This window comes from Nasonia vitripennis, chromosome 5 (assembly GCF_009193385.2).
Source record: "Nasonia vitripennis strain AsymCx chromosome 5, Nvit_psr_1.1, whole genome shotgun sequence".
Lineage (NCBI taxonomy): Eukaryota > Metazoa > Arthropoda > Insecta > Hymenoptera > Pteromalidae > Nasonia > Nasonia vitripennis.
In genome coordinates this window covers 4,295,996-4,313,848 of record NC_045761.1, presented here as the reverse complement: position 1 = coordinate 4,313,848, position 17,853 = coordinate 4,295,996, and the positions used below count along the sequence as shown (strand labels likewise).

General features: G+C 38.6%; 2 protein-coding genes across 12 annotated transcripts; one reads left to right on the top strand and one right to left on the bottom strand.

Annotated features, from left to right (window-relative positions):
- Positions 1-42: 42 nt before the first annotated feature.
- LOC100121281 (synaptic functional regulator FMR1) lies at positions 43-9,375 on the bottom strand. 8 transcript variants are annotated; one of them, XM_008210887.4, is made up of 14 exons: positions 8,948-9,370; positions 8,052-8,104; positions 7,621-7,771; positions 7,268-7,431; positions 7,005-7,170; positions 6,813-6,883; positions 5,521-5,592; positions 4,355-4,502; positions 4,120-4,272; positions 3,895-4,038; positions 3,605-3,812; positions 3,266-3,511; positions 2,642-2,737; positions 43-2,452 (listed from the first exon to the last, which is right to left on the bottom strand). In XM_008210887.4, exons 1-14 carry the CDS (start codon positions 8,996-8,998, stop codon positions 2,247-2,249), a joined length of 1,929 nt encoding a protein of 642 aa, XP_008209109.1. In that variant the 5' UTR covers positions 8,999-9,370; the 3' UTR covers positions 43-2,246. The 8 variants fall into 8 exon arrangements, with proteins under 8 accessions (XP_008209109.1, XP_032456484.1, XP_031787883.1 ...); XM_008210888.4 differs by having other exon boundaries at positions 1,739-2,452; positions 4,135-4,272; positions 8,948-9,315; XM_032600593.1 differs by lacking the exon at positions 2,642-2,737 and having other exon boundaries at positions 4,135-4,272; positions 8,948-9,315.
- A 223-nt stretch (positions 9,376-9,598) lies between these two features.
- Positions 9,599-17,853, top strand: LOC100121301 (WD repeat-containing protein 44). 4 transcript variants are annotated; one of them, XM_031932018.2, is made up of 10 exons: positions 9,599-10,746; positions 11,015-11,198; positions 11,542-12,183; positions 12,262-12,399; positions 12,601-12,691; positions 12,773-12,891; positions 13,242-13,610; positions 13,689-14,150; positions 14,227-14,639; positions 14,911-17,843. In XM_031932018.2, the coding sequence occupies exons 1-10, from the start codon at positions 10,679-10,681 to the stop codon at positions 15,443-15,445; spliced, it is 3,021 nt and encodes a 1,006-aa protein (XP_031787878.1). In that variant the 5' UTR covers positions 9,599-10,678; the 3' UTR covers positions 15,446-17,843. The 4 variants fall into 4 exon arrangements, with proteins under 4 accessions (XP_031787878.1, XP_008209104.1, XP_008209099.1 ...); XM_008210882.4 differs by having other exon boundaries at positions 12,565-12,691; XM_008210877.3 differs by having other exon boundaries at positions 12,565-12,891; positions 14,911-17,853.

The following is a 17,853-nucleotide window of genomic DNA, read 5'->3' as shown; positions in this document are numbered from 1 at the left end:
TTTAGGAATTGGTTGATGGCTGATAAATAAATGAAGAGACGATTATGTACAGAAATGTTTTATTCTTAAATTATGCACAAATTGCAATCAATACAAATGTATCTGAAACAAGCAAGTTGGGGGATATCTCAGTTTTTTTTGCCGCCTTACAATAATATAGCATATATGTCTCAGATGTTAAGAGGGGCAGCTACTTCTTTTAGATGTTAATTATACGATAGTTTCATTAACCGGCGTACGTTTTTTTCATTATCATTCTCGCACTTGATTTAGTATCCGTTTTCACAATAATTATCAGACACGTCCGATCGGTTGTTGTCATATCCGGAAGAAGAATACCAGTTTTTTATTCCTTAAATTGAAAAATGCTTCAATTTAACTTGATCGTTGACCATATCTATTTTTTATAGCTCTTGGTACAGTAAAGCTAATTTATTTGTTCAGACATCCACATTTCTACCAAGTTATAATATAGTAATAAAGGTATGCGCGCACGCTAAGTCTTCGCTTCAGCTAGATATCATAAAAACATGTATCATTCCTTCTCTCTGGCACATCATACATTGGTATCGCTAAATATAAGTTTACTTTTCCTCTTACAAATCATGTGAAAACAATCGCAAAGTGTGAGACCTGGGCGAGATGCCGTAATATCGATCATCTTAATCTGACGACAAGTTACAGCGTTTACGCGTATGTCGCAGCTATTAATAAGGGAGAAAAACAAGAATTCAAAAAAATATAGGAAACTGGAAAAACGGCGCGAAGCTTGCACAGCGGCGAATCAACTACCGAGGAAAAAGTGAACCAACCATCCGTGCGCTAGAGCACCACTTTTTCTCGCGTCCAACTCACGGCGTGTGCACAGGCGCTCTCATGTTCTTTATTTTTTTCTCATTATTTTTATACTTTGTAATCTTATCTTTAGCCAATTTTATCGGCGAATATTTTATAAACTAATCAATTAATTAGCACTCTGCACTCTCTGCATAGAAACGTAAAAGTCTAGTATCATGTTTCAAGTAACTACTAGTAATCATAAACGAAAGAAAAAGAAAAGAACTCAATCATGTATAGCAAAATGGGAGGAACATCATTGGGATACCGTTTTAATCAGGATTCACTACAGCTGCCGTCTCTCTATTTTTCCAATCTTCTTTTTGTTTTCTCAACTTTTACGGGTTCTCACCATTTATATAAGTCAAACGGGTGTTAAACCTTTGCATCGACAGCAATGTTCGCGCTAGTAACGACTCCCAACGTCACTTATCTGACTTCGACGAAATATAGACTCTTTATTGATGATGTTTTCCGTTACTAGGGCGAATTTGCCACGGACGTTAATTGACGCTCAGGAGCAGCGAACACTCGACCGGGTTTTTGCAATATTTTTATTTTAATCCTTTAAACACGTCTGCTCGGGCGCACGCTGCGGACATCGTTCGGTGTAAGTGTAAGTGAGTGTTAGGTGGCCACGAGCGGGACACCGTCAATCGAGAGTTGAGTATAAAAAATGAGGCACAGTTTCACAATCACGGGGGAAAATTCTCTTTCTCTCTTCACATTAGAAACCGAATTGTGCGGCCGCTGCTTCTGTCTCCCAATGAATGCGTCCGTAAATCGAATCAACGACGACGGTCCTTTGATAAAGGCGCCGCGTCGTTCTCTTTTAAACTAAACCATGCATGAATATTATACGTGTTCTTAAATGTTTTTTTTTGTTTTTTTTTTTTAATCCTTTTTATCTTTAAGGAAAATGACTGTCGATTATAAGTGTCATTATTTGTTTTTTTTCTTATCGGTAGCAAACAGTCTTAATGACGAGCATAGGTTAATCTTCATGTCGCGTTTCAAAATTCGTGTGTAGTCCATTAGTGAGTAGAGGTTAATGCGTCATGTTGCGTGCTGATGTAGGTAGCTCATTTTCTGGGTTTACATTATACATCGTTTATATATATATATATGTTTCTTTATATATATCGTGTAGCGGGCAGTTCTCTCATCATTTATGACGTTCGTTTCAATGTTAATCTTATCATTTTTACTTCAGCATTTAATTCTTAAAATGCTTTGTTTTACCTTAAACCTTTCTTCGGTTGTTATGTTTTTAAACTTTTCTCGCGTCGTTAAAAAAAAACTATGTTCTCGCCCATATGTATCTGTCCCTTGTAAACGATCGCTCTCTTCCATCAGTTCGTCTTGGGAGGTGCTGTTCGCCTTTTGCCGTCATGAAGACACCAACGTCTTTAGCCACTGGTACCGTTGACCATGGCCTCCTTGGGTTTGCTGTTTTGCGGAACGCGTGGGTAGCGGCCTCTTTGCTCTCGCTGACCCTTGGGACCCTGCTGGTTGTTGCTGTTCGTCGGTGCCAAAATGTCGTTATTTGAAGGTGTAACCTCCTTACTCACGACGCTTGGACCACCCGACTGATCCACCTGACTGGCGCTGCTGCCTGCAATCGGAGAATAACTTTATTACGATAAGATTCGAATGCTTTTAATACGCGTATGAAATACTGTTATAAAAAATTCTTTGTGTGATAAAAATGTAATCATTTAGACATAATCTTTAGATCGAATAACCGTTCCGATCACAGATTTTAATTTCAATCATCGACAAAATCACTGCCCAATTAATTTACCTCGTCGACTATTGGACGGCGTAGCACTGCGCTGACGATAGCGTCGCAAACGTCTTTTCGATCCTCTGGAACCACCTTCCACGCTCGATACCGAGTCTACGTAAATACAAACCATTGTGACCATCTATTAGTCTAAATATTATTCAATTTTTTTTTTAATTTATAGACTCATTTTAAGAAAAATGATGAGTTGCACGGGTTAGTTGGTGACAGGCATTTTGTTAATTTTCCCAAATATCAATATTAAAAACGCAGAGAAGGTTAGATGGTCACAAGTGTTTGCTTTATATCTAGTTGCATTCTATAAGCATTAAAGAGCAGCAAAATGTGCTCCCTTAAGAATTTATTGAATGTACAGCTTTTACGAGTCTTAGTAATGTTGTTACTATAATGAAAGATGCTTTAATACCATAGCTAACACAAAATATTTGATTTCATTTTTTATATTTTTTAAATCAAACTGTACAGACAATAACATCCTTAATTGATAAGGCTCTTATCAATAATGTCTTTTGATTAGTGTGCACAGCACTCACATGCTCGCGGATCACGCAGAACTGACAAACCAGTCGTGAAATTTCTTTCGATATTAAACAATGAAATTAAATAATATCTTATCGTTACCTCTGTCAATGCTTGACACATCCTGACTATCGAGAACTGTGTCTTCGTCGTCCGTGGTTCTACGGCGATCGTCCCTGCGGTCTCGGCGCTGCGTGTTGGGTCGGCCCCCACCACCTCCACCACCACCTTGCCTACCACCGTAACCAGAACCACCACCTTGACCACCCTGTCCACCCTGATGACCGCCTCTCGGAGGCAAATCACGAATGCGATCTTCGCTACTGTCCATAGTGTCCCGACGCATACCTTAACATTGAACATTTTTGTATTAATTATTTTTCCACTGTTATTACTATTAAAAGTTTTATTTTTATCATTGAAAATAGTTCTAATATTCACCACTGTTGTGTCTTGGGGGTGCCCTACCCCTACCGCGTCCTCTAGTCTGACCACCTCTACCACCGCGACTGCTACTACTTTCTTCAGCTCCCATTGGCATGCCACGTCTTGCTGGTTGGAAATTGTGCATTGGTCCTGTATTTATTCCATGAATGTTTCTCAGCTGTTGATCGATTTCCAGTTTTTCCTGCCGTAATTGCTCAACTTCCTGGATGATAGAAACAAAACGAAGAATAAGTCATACATCCTATTGATGAAAATTAGTTTTTGTTTATAAATAAGTATTTTACCTTAAGGTGGGCTAAATGGTATTCCAATAGAACTTTGGCATTTGAGATGCTTTCTACAGTACCTACGAAAACGAAAGGTACTTGTCCTTCTTCTCTTGGAATAGTAGGTTGTGGCTCGTTATCGCCTTCAATTTTTACCCTTACCTAAAACGCGATATAATATTTTGTAATCAATAATGCCGACTATTAAGTTTTGGAATAAAAAAGTACACAAAAGGTCAATACATTCTCTATACTTACGACCCCACTTTTATCCACTATTTCTTGGATAATTCGACCGTTTTTACCAATAACTTTTCCCACAAGAATACGGGGAACTTGTATTGATTCTTCGCTGTACTCTAACATAGAACGAGCTTTTTGTACAGCGTCATGCGTCTACAATATAAAAATAAACTTATCAAATACCTACAAAGCTATTATAATCATCGTATATTATAAGAAATTTGCAAAACTTTACCTCTCCATAAATTTTGAAAGTACAGGAATTTTCTTCTAACTCAATGTTAGTAATTCCTTCAACTTTTCTAGCTTGTTGAATGTTTGCTCCATGAGATCCTATGGCAAGACCCATAAGATCTTCCCTGACATTGAATTCATCAGTGTACCTACAACAAAACATAGTTTATAGCAATTTATTTGACAAAAAGGTTTAAAAAAATTTAAGAAATAATGAATGATATAGCGATCAAAAATTAGAAATTGTGCAATTTGGCCAAGCTGAAAGATCTATTATACTTTTTTTCTATCCAATAAAAGATACCTCTTTGTTAAAACATCCGCACTTTTTGTACTAGCAATATTTTCATGATTTACAGAGTATAACATAAAATGATTTACATTAACAAAGAAAAAAATACCTTTTTTGTAATCATACTGCAACTTACTCCTTCAGCATGGAATAATTAAAACGTGCAAACAAACATGCATTACAAGCAGGAAGTGCATACTGGGTTAGAAAAAAAATATTTTCCTAAACTGATCGATGCTTTGTTTTTATAGTTTGGTTGAGATTTATCATGAGCCTTTTTTAATTACAAAATCAATATAAAATATAGCAAAAGATATTAATTTTGTTTGAAAGTGTGTTTTTATTATTAAGGTATATGAATCATAATAAGTATAACATTGGAAATTTTCAAGACAAGGGATGGGCAGATGGGCCATCTTTTATTATTTTTTAAAAATTTCCAAATCTTTTATTATTTATCTTTTAAATGACCATAAAATTTAAAAAGAGATTAGTTTGGGTGTATTGAAAAAATAATTTTTTATCAAACATTGTTATAATTAAAAAAATGTACGAAGAGACCGTTCATAATAAAGGAGGCAGATACCAATTTTCACCAGCCATTATTGCAATTGATGCATAATTTCTAGTACTTATTACAGGAGCAAGTATCATCGCATAAGTTACAAAACTCAGATAATAATAATTTTTGCGTACAAAGTGTAATTGAAGCATACAGTCGTTACTGATATCTACACGGCTTTGTGGCATGCACATTGAATGTGTAATTATCTGAATAAAAACTTTGGAATCTCAAAGATATACAGCAGTGTAAACTGGTATAAAAATACAGTAAGCTAACTTTAGTGGTCTAGACCACGCTGCATGGGTCTCACCTTGAATTTGTTCTCACTCCTGTCTCAAAGTCTGAGACACGTTGGTATACAAAGTTTGAAGGTCTAAATTTGCTGAAATAAGAAAGAAATCCCTCATATAACGGTGAGATCCTAATTTCAAAAAATATCAAATTCAGAAACACAGTTTACAAAGTTTGATGCAATATCACCTTTACCAAACTATTTATGAAAAATTAAATATAAAATATAGCCAATTCTTAGCTACTAGAATCGTACAATTTAAAGATATTTCGTAAAAAAAAATTAAAAATAAAATAAAATAAACAGATAAGCAATAATAACTTAAAAAAAGACTATTAATTACAGAAATTAGAAGAAAAAATTTTAATTTTTAAAACAGTATTCAGAGTTATAAATGGAAAGTATTAGGAAAGTTTAAATCATCTTGGACAAATAGAAACAAATAAAATTTCTGATGTTTGAAATTCTTATATGCCAAAATTGGGATCTCTCCTTATACAATGTGGACAATAGATCTTGAAGTGACAAAAGGATGGCCCTATCCTGCGCCCTTGCCATTCTGTCTGTTTGCTGGTGTACAACTAAACGGACATAGATCTTTTTTCAGAGAGATCTTTATAGCCTCATTCGTCGAGATATCCCTGATAGTATATGCGTGAGAAAAACACTGCATGCGCAAAATGTCACTTCGATCGGCCAAAAAGCAACTAACTCGTTTACGAAACGTCCCACAATTTTGCTGTTTCTTTGCATGTGCATGTATCTTTTTAAAAATATAACCAGCAAAGCATCGATCATCTTGGAAACATGGAGAGTTGAATGTTCGCGATTGTTATGTATAATTTTTAATAGAGAATAAATTAAAATAAAACAAGACAGAAAGAATGCAAAAATTTCATTCACAATGTTTTTGTAGCTTCATAAGCATTTGTATTAAAAGTAGTGTTAGGGTGGTGAGTTAATAAAAGATTTTGAAGGATCAATATACACTAATTACTTAGCATAAATCTTCAATCGATTTATAAATCAATGAGCAGTATGATTTGTAAAAGTGGCTGTAAGGGTAACACGAAATGTATAATGGAAATAAAATCGAGAATATAAAAAAACAAGAGTATTTTGCGCTTTTATACAGAGTATCTTTCACCTTTGCCAATAAAGCAAATTACAGACAGGATGGTAGCGAGGACAGTGAATGTTCATGTCTGTATACATATTAGTAGGTCGGTTTCGCGGATGTGGATACGGCAGAAACGATAGGGATTATTATAAATGAATAGCATTAAATCTTTAAATGAATGGTTACTCACACTCCGACTGTTTGAAGTTTAGTTGATTCCAGCTGACGAGCCGCTTCTTCCGTCCTTTTCAAAAGCAGGACCTTCAAGAATAAGATGTAAATGTGAAAATTATAGTTATATTACTTAGACACAGACGTCTTACAAACGTTCCAGTCTATAGATGAGTAGAAATTTCGTTGATATATAATTCAAATTAATTACCTTCTGTTGCAAATTACGAAAATGCATTTCTTGGAGCATACTGCAATGTCGACGCATATTCTCATGACGGGAGATGGCCAGCAATACTCCCCGTTCAGGCACGTATCGACACACAGATGCCCCTATCACTTTTTGAAACTCCTTGTGTACATTGTCCATTTTCGCGCTAATAAGCAAACAGAAATAATAAAAATCACGTTATCATTAAAATTGTCATGCCTAATAGTGCTATCTGCGCGTGGAGTGTAAAAAAGATGACTCACAACTCGCGTAGGTCTTCAGGTACTTCTATTTCGATCTTGTGAAATGTATTCTTGTCAATGGGAGGATTTGGATTTTTTGGTCTTAATCTCTCACTGGCAACAATTTCGGTGTAAGCACAGTCCCAACCAAGGTATTCAATCACTTGGAATCCACCCTTGGTCATCTAGATGATGCAACAATTTTGTTTTTTCATATAATCAGTCAAAAAAATAAGAAAATTGATTTCTAAGTACAGTTTAGAATAAATATTTCATCAATCAGTTTGAACATTTTAAGTACAAGAAGAAAGATATTTCACGCATGAAATATGTAACATTAAATCACCAATAAAATTTGCCAACTGTATACTAACGTTGATAATGGCCCTCCACCATCCACTAGCCTCTTGGTCGTTGGCCCTGGAAAACACCTCGATTTCCTGGTTCTCCTGGAATTCAGGCTTTGGGCCATCCTTGGGAGGTAGACGAACTTTAGAGAAGGGAAATTTGGACTCTGGTTGCCAGCTAATGACAAAAAAATGTGCATTAGTCACTGTTCTTCTGATAAAAGCATAGTAACAAAACTAGCAAGTAAATCTGTTCATTTGTGCTTATCGCGACTTTATTTAAATTAAATTTAGCAAAACTGAAACAATATTTTGCATAGACAAAAGCTAGTGCGCATAAAACAACTGCATCTGTCAAAGTATTAATACAGTTGCAGGAAAGAGCATCGATGCATCAAGCATCTGCAGTAGGTAAATTTGGTGTAAAGTCATTCTTTATCCAAGCATAAACAACTTACTCATTTTCGAAAGCCACGAGAACTTCCTCGTCAAATACATCCCTGACAAAGGCCTGAAAAAGATAAAAATTAACGAGTCAGCGAGTGGCGAGAGTGAAGGGAAGCGCCAGCCATAGGTATCATCATCATCCAGCCGTGGCTTTCGACGCTGCATGCGGCATTCCCAAAAAAGGTGCTTTCACCTAGTGCGTGTGCTCCCGTCCGCCCGCGCACGCACGTACGTACGTAAAAAAAGGAAAGAAAAAAGGCGAGGGGGGACTCGATATCGTGCTCTCTCGCGACGATGTTCGCCTCTCGAGGGAATTCCGGGAAAGTCGAGTCTCGCCGTATCGGGTGCTGCGGGGAAGCATATTACGTAGGGACTTTGCTTTCTCGCGAGGGCGTCCCGAAGGGCCCAGGGCGAAGCCGCGAGGATGGCCGCGCGAGCGTCGAGGGTAGACAAAAGAGAGATGGAGAGAGATAGAGCGAGGAGAAAGGGCTTCGCAGGAGAGGGAGGGAGCGAGAGAGCCAAAGGAGACATATCGGAAGCATCGCCGAGGAACGGGTCGTCCTCGGAAGCGTCGACAGACAAGTCATGGCGTCTTCGGGGCAAGGGAAGCCGCCGCGAGAAAGGTAGAGAGAGAGAGAGAGAGAGAGAGAGAGAGAGAGAGAGAGAGAGAGAGAGAGAGAGAGAGAGAGAGAGAGAGAGAGAGAGAGAGAGAGAGAGAGAGAGACTCGGAGACAGAGAGCGAGTGAGAAAGAGATAGAGGGAGCGAGCGAGCGAGAGCCGGGCCGGTTCGGCCAGAAGTACGAAGCCGGGGTTGGGCTTTGGGCCGGACGGGACCGAGCCGGGCCCGGGGCTCGCTGGCCCGTGAATCGAGGAGGCTCCAGGAGCCATACTTTTCGCAGAAACGCACCTTGTAATACGCTCCATTTTCGCCGCATACTTCGACTGCGAGATCCTCCATCTTGCTTTTGTGTGTGACGGGCCGAGGACGACACGGCTCGCTCGACTCCCCTGCGCGCGCGGAGTCGCTGCTGCTGCGGCCTGCGTGTGTCGTTCGTGCGCCGTGCGGCGGCGTAGCGGCAGACTACACGACGGACGGCTATATAGATATACGCCACCAGCCACCAGCTTATACGTGCGCGTTGTGTATAGGTATAGACTACACTAATACTATAGGCTGAGCGAGGATGGCGACGACGGCGACGACGGCGGCGGCGGCGGCGGCGGCGGTGCAAGCGGCCACGGGAAACGCGACGAGAAGAAGACGGTGATGATGTCGCCCGATCCGCGGCGTGCCTTGCGCGATGATGCCGCTCGCTCAACGGCCGTGGCGCTACTGTCGCCGCGCGTGAAAATTCTCTCGGCTCCAGGAGCGTACACTTGTATAAGGTGTATACCTATTTATTGTGATTTGGGCGCGCAGTGCTTCCAAGTAATGATGCCCTTTTCTTCTCTAAGTTAATATCAATGCTGATGCTCTGTTTGGTTTTTTATACCGTGTAGTTAAAACGCGATGATGCTTTGTGAGCGCTTCTTTGTTTCGCGAAGAGGAAAAAAACAGTGGAACTCCGGTCTACTGACAGTGAGTTGTTGGAATAGAGTCGCACCTCTGCTGATTTTCTCTTTGAATTATGAAAAATCGTAGCAATTCTCGAGAATTTCGTGAAATTGATAAAATCAGCAGTGGAAATTTGAAAAGCTACGTCTTCAGGGCCGTATTATGACAAACACAAGTAGAATTAGCAACATTTTTCTTTCGTTTTTCTCTTCAACTTATGATGCGAGCTGTAGGTATACGCAAGTATATATGGTCGATCTCAAGCCCGAGTATTTGCAAAGTAAAATCAAAAATATCGAAATTCGAAATTCGCGCTAAGAACTCTGCGGCGCGGAGAGAGGTGCATAATATATATAGATATATCCACATCATAGATGTTATACATAGGCGAGCAGCTGCCTGGCCGTGTCTCGCCGCTGATGCTGCTGCAGTGCTCGAAGCAGTTTCCAATGGCGTAGTGACTACACAAGATTTCTCTCGGGCATCAGTTTGCTGCTGCTGCTGCTGCTTTACGCCGCGCACTATACTTGTGTTTCTTTGCAGCTCATCACTAGAGCTAGACGTCGCAGTAGTAGTAGAAGTTGTAGCACCCAGTAGATAGTAGTAGTGAGTGTCAGTCACGAGCAGGACGACATGTCGAGTGTGCGCTTACACTATTGCTGCTCCGTCAGGAGAGAAGTCTGGAAATAAATAGTCTCGGCGATGACGCGATCGCTCACACCCACGAGCAGCGCGACTACTTACGCGGCTCTGACCTGGCGACAACGTCGGAGTATAGTGCAGCATCGGGCAGCATCGATTCTCTCTACTCGTTTCTACCTACTTGGCCCCAGGCCCACATAATAATTTCGCTGATTCCTCCCTCCTCTGTGTTTTTCCCCGCTTCGTCTGCTACTTAGGTATACATACACACACACACACACACACACACACAGTGGTGCTTTGTATACCTACCACTCGCGGATGAGGATAAAATTCGGAGCGTAATATTGTTAACTTGCGACGTTTCTCGATGCTGACGAGACTACGCTCTGCCTCATCATCCTCTTGTCTGACGTTCCTGCAGCCGATTCAAGGACGAGAATGTCTGCCAGCAGCGACTCCGAAGAGTTCTTCGATGCCGAGGATGACACGACCAATCGGGCTCCTAGGTGAGGCCGAGTTTTACCTATTATTTACACTTTCATCGTTGCTCACGCTTAAATAAGTACGAGTTTGCATTAGACTATTATTAGATAGCTTGAGTATGCCTCTTGCAGATTATTGATACACTGATTTTAGCTGTGCACAGACTATGGTTTCTTGGGTCTAGCATAGCATTGGAAAAGCTTATTTTCATTGACGCGTATCGATATGAATATTGAAGACCTGTTTGTCACGAGTACATGATTTGTAATTATCATTTTCTCTAATTATTAGGAAGAGCAGACACAGAGAATCAATCAGCACAGAGTCGCATGATGAGAAGTTTTCTACTCCCAGTGCAAAAACAGAGAGTCATGTTTTTCTCAAGCCAGCTGATCCAAAGCCGCAACCTCCAAGTGAAGCGAGTGAAAAGACTATCAGCGAAGAACCGGAGCAGAAACAAATCACTGAAAAAACAGTAATTCTTTTCTACCAGTTTCATTAGCTTAGAAAGCCAAGTATTGTAATATTCCTGTATTGTGAAAATTTTCATAGCTTATAGTTTCAATCAATCAATAATATATAGCAGGAAAATTAATTGATAAAATTATGAAAATTAAGGAAGGATCATAATTTGATTAAATTTTGTAGATATAATTGATAGTTTAACTAACATGATGAAAAGTTATGCAACATTTTATTGATTTTGGAATTGGGCATACATGATTTGAGAATATTAAATTATATTTAAAATCAAACTCTGAACAGGACAATTTATTTAATCTCAATTCAGCAATTGACTTTCATTTAACCCTTTGCAGGAGGAAGAAACAAAAGGGGCTGGAGCGGATAAAATAGTAGGCAGGCGAAAATTCAGAGAGCTGAGGCAACGTATGCAAACAGAGGATGATGACATTCCTATAAACAGCTCTCCTCCGGATAGTCAAACCTCCTCCATAGAAGGAGTTTTTCCAACACCTTCAAAAACTTCCCATCCTTTCAGAATCATTGAGCATGACACACTGAGTTTGCAAAGCATGACTTCTTTAGGCCGTGTTGGCAGAATCTTAGCAGGAGCATCGGATAATACTTCACAAGTCTTAGCTCCTGGTATATTACCAACTGCTCAAGCAGCAAGCATATTGCCCAGAGAAACTCAAATGGCAGCTATACATAGTGTTTCAAGTAAGGACGAAGATACTGCTTCTGATAAACTATCTCAATCATCAAGTGTGATGACCTTGTCTGGAGATGTTCTTAGAGAGCCATCTTTAAATGGCAAGTCTGATCAATCGTCTTCTTCACAATGTGATAAAACTACAGTTCTCCAAGAGCCTGATGTTATTGCCAGTACTAAATCAAATGGAAAACCTAATGAAATTCCAGCTATTCCCAATAAAATGCCTGTGGCACCACCTCGGCGCAAAAAGAAAACGAAAGCCCAAACACCAAATGATTTAGTTGTAAGTTACTTTTCAATCAAATTCCACATTTGACTGTAAACACTTAGATTCTTATTTTTCCGTGAAATATTTTTACAGTCGGCAAACAAGGAAATTTTACTATCGACGTCATCTTTGCCTAGTCCAGCTAGTACCATAGAATCTATAACCAGAGAATTTGAACATTCATTAGACATAAGATCTGCCACAAAAGGACAATATGTTGTTAAACCACAGGTAAGATATTCAAGTATCTCTAAAATTTTCTATTGCATAGTTCAAAACGTCAATAATAATACATGCTTTATGGTTATAAACGTAGATGTATGAGTACATTTAGGACTATGCATTTTTTAAACATTAAAAACTAAGTGCGATACTTTAACAATTAATTTAATTTAGATGAGTTTTTATCAACTATATTTGAAATTGCTGCAGGACGAAGATAAAGCAAAAGCTGAAGGTCCCTCTTCTGAAGAGCTTGAAAGATTAGCAAAATTAAAAGCAGAGTTAATGAGTGCAAAAACAGGTGATAAGTCTAGTAGTGCATTAGGTTCGATAGTTAATAATAGTATTGGGCGACACTCCTTGGGACCTCATAAAATTACAGGATTAAATCCGCATGGTTCAAGAGAAAGACGAAAGTCAGCAGGTGATCAAGATCTAGTGAAACAGTTGAATATGTTTGTGAGAACTAGAACAGATTCTGGAAAACGTCTTACAGACATGGTAATTTTTATTTACATATACTGCAAAATATCGGGTTATTATTTGTTAAATAAGTTTTTAACGCGTTAAAATTTGGTGACTCATATCTATATCTAAGAGTATGAATCTCAGGAAATTCCTGACTATAAAGTATAGTTTGTATGAGAAAAAATGTAGATAAATTAGATCCTTACAGAAAATCAAAAAATAAATCATGGTATTTATAACATGCATACGGAAAAAGTAAGAATATGTTAAACAATTTTTCTGCTGAAGTATGGCTAGATTGTAATGAAACCCATCTGAAGCTACCTTTGTAATTTACCGGTGGGTATACAAGTAACTAAAAATCGATCGTTTGCGTTCCACAGGAAATACTAGAACAGGTGACGGTTCTAAACCTGGACACTGGCGAGCGAGTGCCCTTGAGCATAGCCGAGGACAAGTTGCCGCAATGCATAAATCCCTTGTCGCTGCATATAATGCGACTGACGTCCGAGTATATAAGCAACTCGAGCCTCGAGAAGGAGAAGGAGAGTGACGAGGAGAGCGTAGACAGTAAGATGTCAAGTATACCGCCGGACGAAGACGTGACTGTGGGTCGTGTGCGCAAGCGAACGCAGAAGCTTAGGCGTTTCTTCGGCTCGACAGTCAAGAAGACGATGGACAAAGCCAAGTCCATAGCCCAGGAAGTGTCTCATGCTCGTCACAAAGAGGATGTCATGGATATCGTAGATGACGTAAATACTTATTTTACTTTGCGTTTTAACTTAATCAATCACGTCGTAAAAATGTTTGTTGTGATGCATTTTATCCAGGTTTATCCAGGCGAACAGCAGTGCATCAAGCTGAAAGCATCCAACAGCCACAAAGGCCCATATGAATTCTACTGTCTACAGCATGTGCAAGATCTCAGTGGCGAGCACTCGGGCCCCGTTTGGTGTATGAAGTTCTCTGCTTGCGGACGGCTGCTGGCCACCGCTGGTCAGGACCGTGTGCTAAGGATCTGGGTCCTGCGCGATGCTTTTGCCTATTTCCAGGATATGCGGACAAAGTACAACGCGGAAAAAGTTAGCCCGACCCCTTCGCAGGAATCGCTCGTGTCGCAACAGTCGATGGAGGATCCGCATGCTATGGCCAACGCCCAAGGCTATGCCGAAGGTAGCAAGGGTCCTTTTATGCCCAAACCCTTCTGCACTTACACCGGCCATACCTCTGACCTCCTGGACGTTTCTTGGTCAAAAAATTACTTTGTTCTATCGTCCTCTATGGATAAAACGGTAACATTCCAAAAGTTAATTTTTTATATATGTAAATAAAAAGAAAATAGTTTCTAAAAATTCTCTTTTATTTCAGGTACGACTGTGGCACATCTCGCGCAAAGAGTGCCTCTGCTGCTTTCAGCATATTGACTTTGTGACAGCCATAGTTTTTCACCCGCGTGACGATCGTTACTTCCTCTCGGGTTCCCTCGATGGTAAGCTCCGACTATGGAATATACCGGACAAAAAGGTGGCTGTTTGGAATGAGGTAGATGGTCAGACAAAGCTCATCACAGCAGCAAATTTCTGCCAGAACGGCCTGTTCGCCGTGGTTGGCTCATACGATGGTCGATGCATATTCTACAATACTGATCAACTTAAGTACCACACGCAGATACACGTACGTTCGACAAGGGGCAAAAATTCCACGGGCAGAAAGATCAGCGGGATCGAACCCATGCCTGGCGAGGACAAGATTCTCGTAACTTCCAATGACAGTCGTATCAGGTTAGTTGCACTTTCGTTTAACAGGCTTGATATCTATTCAATCTTATTTGAATGCACTCGGTTATTGGATAATTGACGTCGACGTGATAGCTTTCAAGTGCATTTAATGTATACAATGAATAAGAGTATAATCTACAATGTTAATGCTCTTATTTTTTTGTCTCGCTTTTACAAAAAAGCTTGTACGTTTTTTTGAATATTTGTCCTGGAATTTGATATTTTAAATTGCGATAAAGTCCCTCGAAATCGAAATCGTTGCTTATTTCCACAGGTTGTATGATCTTCGAGACCTAAACCTGTCGTGCAAGTACAAAGGCTACGTTAACGTAAGCAGTCAGATCAAGGCAAGCTTCAGCCCTGACGGCCAGTACATCGTGAGCGGATCCGAAAATCAGTGCATCTACATCTGGAAGACCCACCATGACTACTCCAAGTTTTCGAGTGTGCGTCGTGACCGTAATGACTTCTGGGAGGGTATCAAGGCTCATAACGCGGTGGTTACTTGTGCTGTATTTGCTCCCAACCCTGACAGCATAATCAGACAGATTGAAGCCCGAGAGCAGCAAATGGAGGCTGCCAAGAATGCGGAAGGAGCCGCGGCCGCTGGTGGAGGCCCATCGATGGGTAAGAATAGCGGTGACAGTGCTAGTACCGACGCTACACCCGTAGATCCAGTGGTAGAACAGCGAACCAAGGGCTGCGGTGGTCACGTCCTTGTCAGTGCTGATTTTACTGGATGCATCAAGGTGTTCCTCAACAAGACCAAACCAAAGCACAGCTCCCTGCCGGCCTCGGCTCTTGCTTAAAGCGTTGTCGGCACCGTGAGATCGCAATATTATCATCCCGAGCTGGGTTGTCCATTTGGGTATGAGGGGAGTTCGAAATTTTTTTGTCGCGTGATTGTTGCTACTTAAAGAACGATCGGTGCTTGAATTTTCGCCCACTATGATCAATCACGTTTATCGAGTAGAAATTTGCGAAGCTTTCTCATCGATTTGCACAGTGAAATACGCTTGTTTGATTGATATCCACTTTTTGTATTTGGCGTCACTGATGCAATGTTTGGTTAAGCCAGCGTGTAAGAGTCTTGTTTGTTCTGGTAATGTCTGAGAAAATGCTGAACCATTATTGTTGTCATTGACGATTGCAACTCTGCTTGATGCTAACGTACACACTAGCATAAATCACGTAGTATCAGATTAGCCAAATTATTGGCTTTTTGTTTTAGAGAAATTCTTATTAATGGTTTAGCAATAAAAAGTCAATTATTAATTACGTGCCTTTGTGAAAAATTTCAGAAAAATGTATGAAAGTATAGATCTTTTTTTGTGACATCGATAATTTGACATCAAAAAAGTCTCTCTTATTGAAAACGACATTCAATTTTCAAATCTTCCTTTAAAAAAATCAATTTTTTTCTAAAATAAAATGTAGTAAAGCTAAAATTTTACAAAGGCAGCGTAATTCATAAGAAACGCATTTTCGATATCCAAATCGATGCCCAGCTCTAATTTATAGAGTGTTAAGAATGATTTAAATTGTTTGAAAATCCATACAAGATACAGAACATTTTGAAATTTTGTGGTCTATTAAAAGACATAAAATACTTTGGAACTATTTTTGAATTATATTGATAACATAATGATACGCTAAATATCAATGTTATCAATGTATTTTTGTAACATAAGTAAAATTCGAGTAAAAATATATTTAAGATAATGCAAGAACATCAAAATATATATACTTTTAGCACAGCTAAAAACAGTAACATTTTAGTTCATTTTTAAAATTTTTATTATTATTATTATACTTTATTCGCAATAGCCTTTATAAAAATATCTGAAGTAACGATTTTATGACCTATATGAATCTTCCGACATAATGCAAACCTTTTTAATCAAAAGTCAAAAAACATTTTATATTTGATTGAAATCTTCCATAACGAGTGTCAATTGCTTTTATCATCCTTATTCTAATGATGTTTATTGATACTTTTTATTAATTTATTAAATAGATGCGTATGTACTAGAGAGGGCAAATTTTTCTAATATCTACATATTTTTTTTATAAAAATCTTTTACATCTTGCGATACGTCCTGTTATTATCAAAAGCCAAAGTTTGATGCTTTAAATAAACGTTTTTCTTATTTTTTCTAAGAAAATACTTGTAAAATATACTTCAGATCTTTTCATGAAGTCTTACACTGAAAAAGTTAAAGTCGTCTTGAAAAATTAATTAATTTGTGGTGAATCACAAAGAATTTGTTAATAAGCTTATTACCTTGTTTGTGTATTCAGTTACAATTTATTTGTATGCATACATATATTTTGTATGCTTGATCCGTCTATCGTCAGAAGATTTAAGTTAGAAAGATTCATTTAGAAATGTGTGACTTCGTTTCACAGCTTACGCTTTAAGGTAACCAATTTCGCTATTGACGTTTGGGTTTTATCATCAAGATAAATTAATTTTGCAAGACCGCAATTATACAAATCAGCTAGTATTTGGCTTTTTTTTAAACAGTGAGTATATTTTGTCCGGCAATGCTTTTAAAATATAATATATACCCAAAAATTGTAATTTCCCTTAGTGGGAAAATCGATTGATTTAATATTCATTACGATATTGCAAAAGACGAAGGGAATATACATTCTATAAATATATATTATATGTAAATATGCAAGAATAAAAAAACTATATAAACGCTCTAAAAAGATTGAGTGAGGAGAGGTAAAAAATCGTTGTAGTTTTAAGATTGTAAATATGATTTTTGACGGTAATACAGCGAGAGTATGCTTTAGTGGGTACATATAACATTGCCATTGTTTGGCTGTGTCATGCACAAATACATTGTTTGTGATCTCGTTCGTAGACTAATATCGTCTGTTATACAAAGTGTATCAACGCCACGCATATTAATTCCATGGCGAGTTTTTCATTCGTTATATTATTTAAGCTGTCGGCAATAAGGAGTGTAACTATTATTTATCGTGAGATTTGTTTTACTTGTTGGGCTTTGCGTTGCGGCGTTATGCGATTAGAAGCTATAAATGAACTTTTTTTAACTAATCCTTCTTTTCTAATGTATGCCATCACACATGGAAATCGATTAATTGTATAAACTACTAATATGTGAATTCGTTGAGAGCTGAGTATGCAATGAAAATTGTTCATTAAGTATTATAAATAAAAAGAACGAAGTATACTTTTAAA

Coding starts and splice junctions, on each gene's coding strand:
- LOC100121301 (XM_008210877.3), top strand. CDS start 10,679: ATGTCTGCCAGCAGCGACTCCGAAGAGTTCTTCGATGCCGAGGATGAC. Junction 12,400..12,564: donor AATATGTTGTTAAACCACAG/GTAAGATATTCA, acceptor AATTTAATTTAG/ATGAGTTTTTATCAACTATA. Junction 14,640..14,910: donor TCCAATGACAGTCGTATCAG/GTTAGTTGCACT, acceptor TTATTTCCACAG/GTTGTATGATCTTCGAGACC.
- LOC100121281 (XM_008210887.4), bottom strand. CDS start 8,998: ATGGAGGATCTCGCAGTCGAAGTATGCGGCGAAAATGGAGCGTATTAC. Junction 8,105..8,947: donor AAAATGGAGCGTATTACAAG/GTGCGTTTCTGC, acceptor TATCTTTTTCAG/GCCTTTGTCAGGGATGTATT. Junction 4,039..4,119: donor GGGTCGTAAGTATAGAGAAT/GTATTGACCTTT, acceptor ATCGCGTTTTAG/GTAAGGGTAAAAATTGAAGG.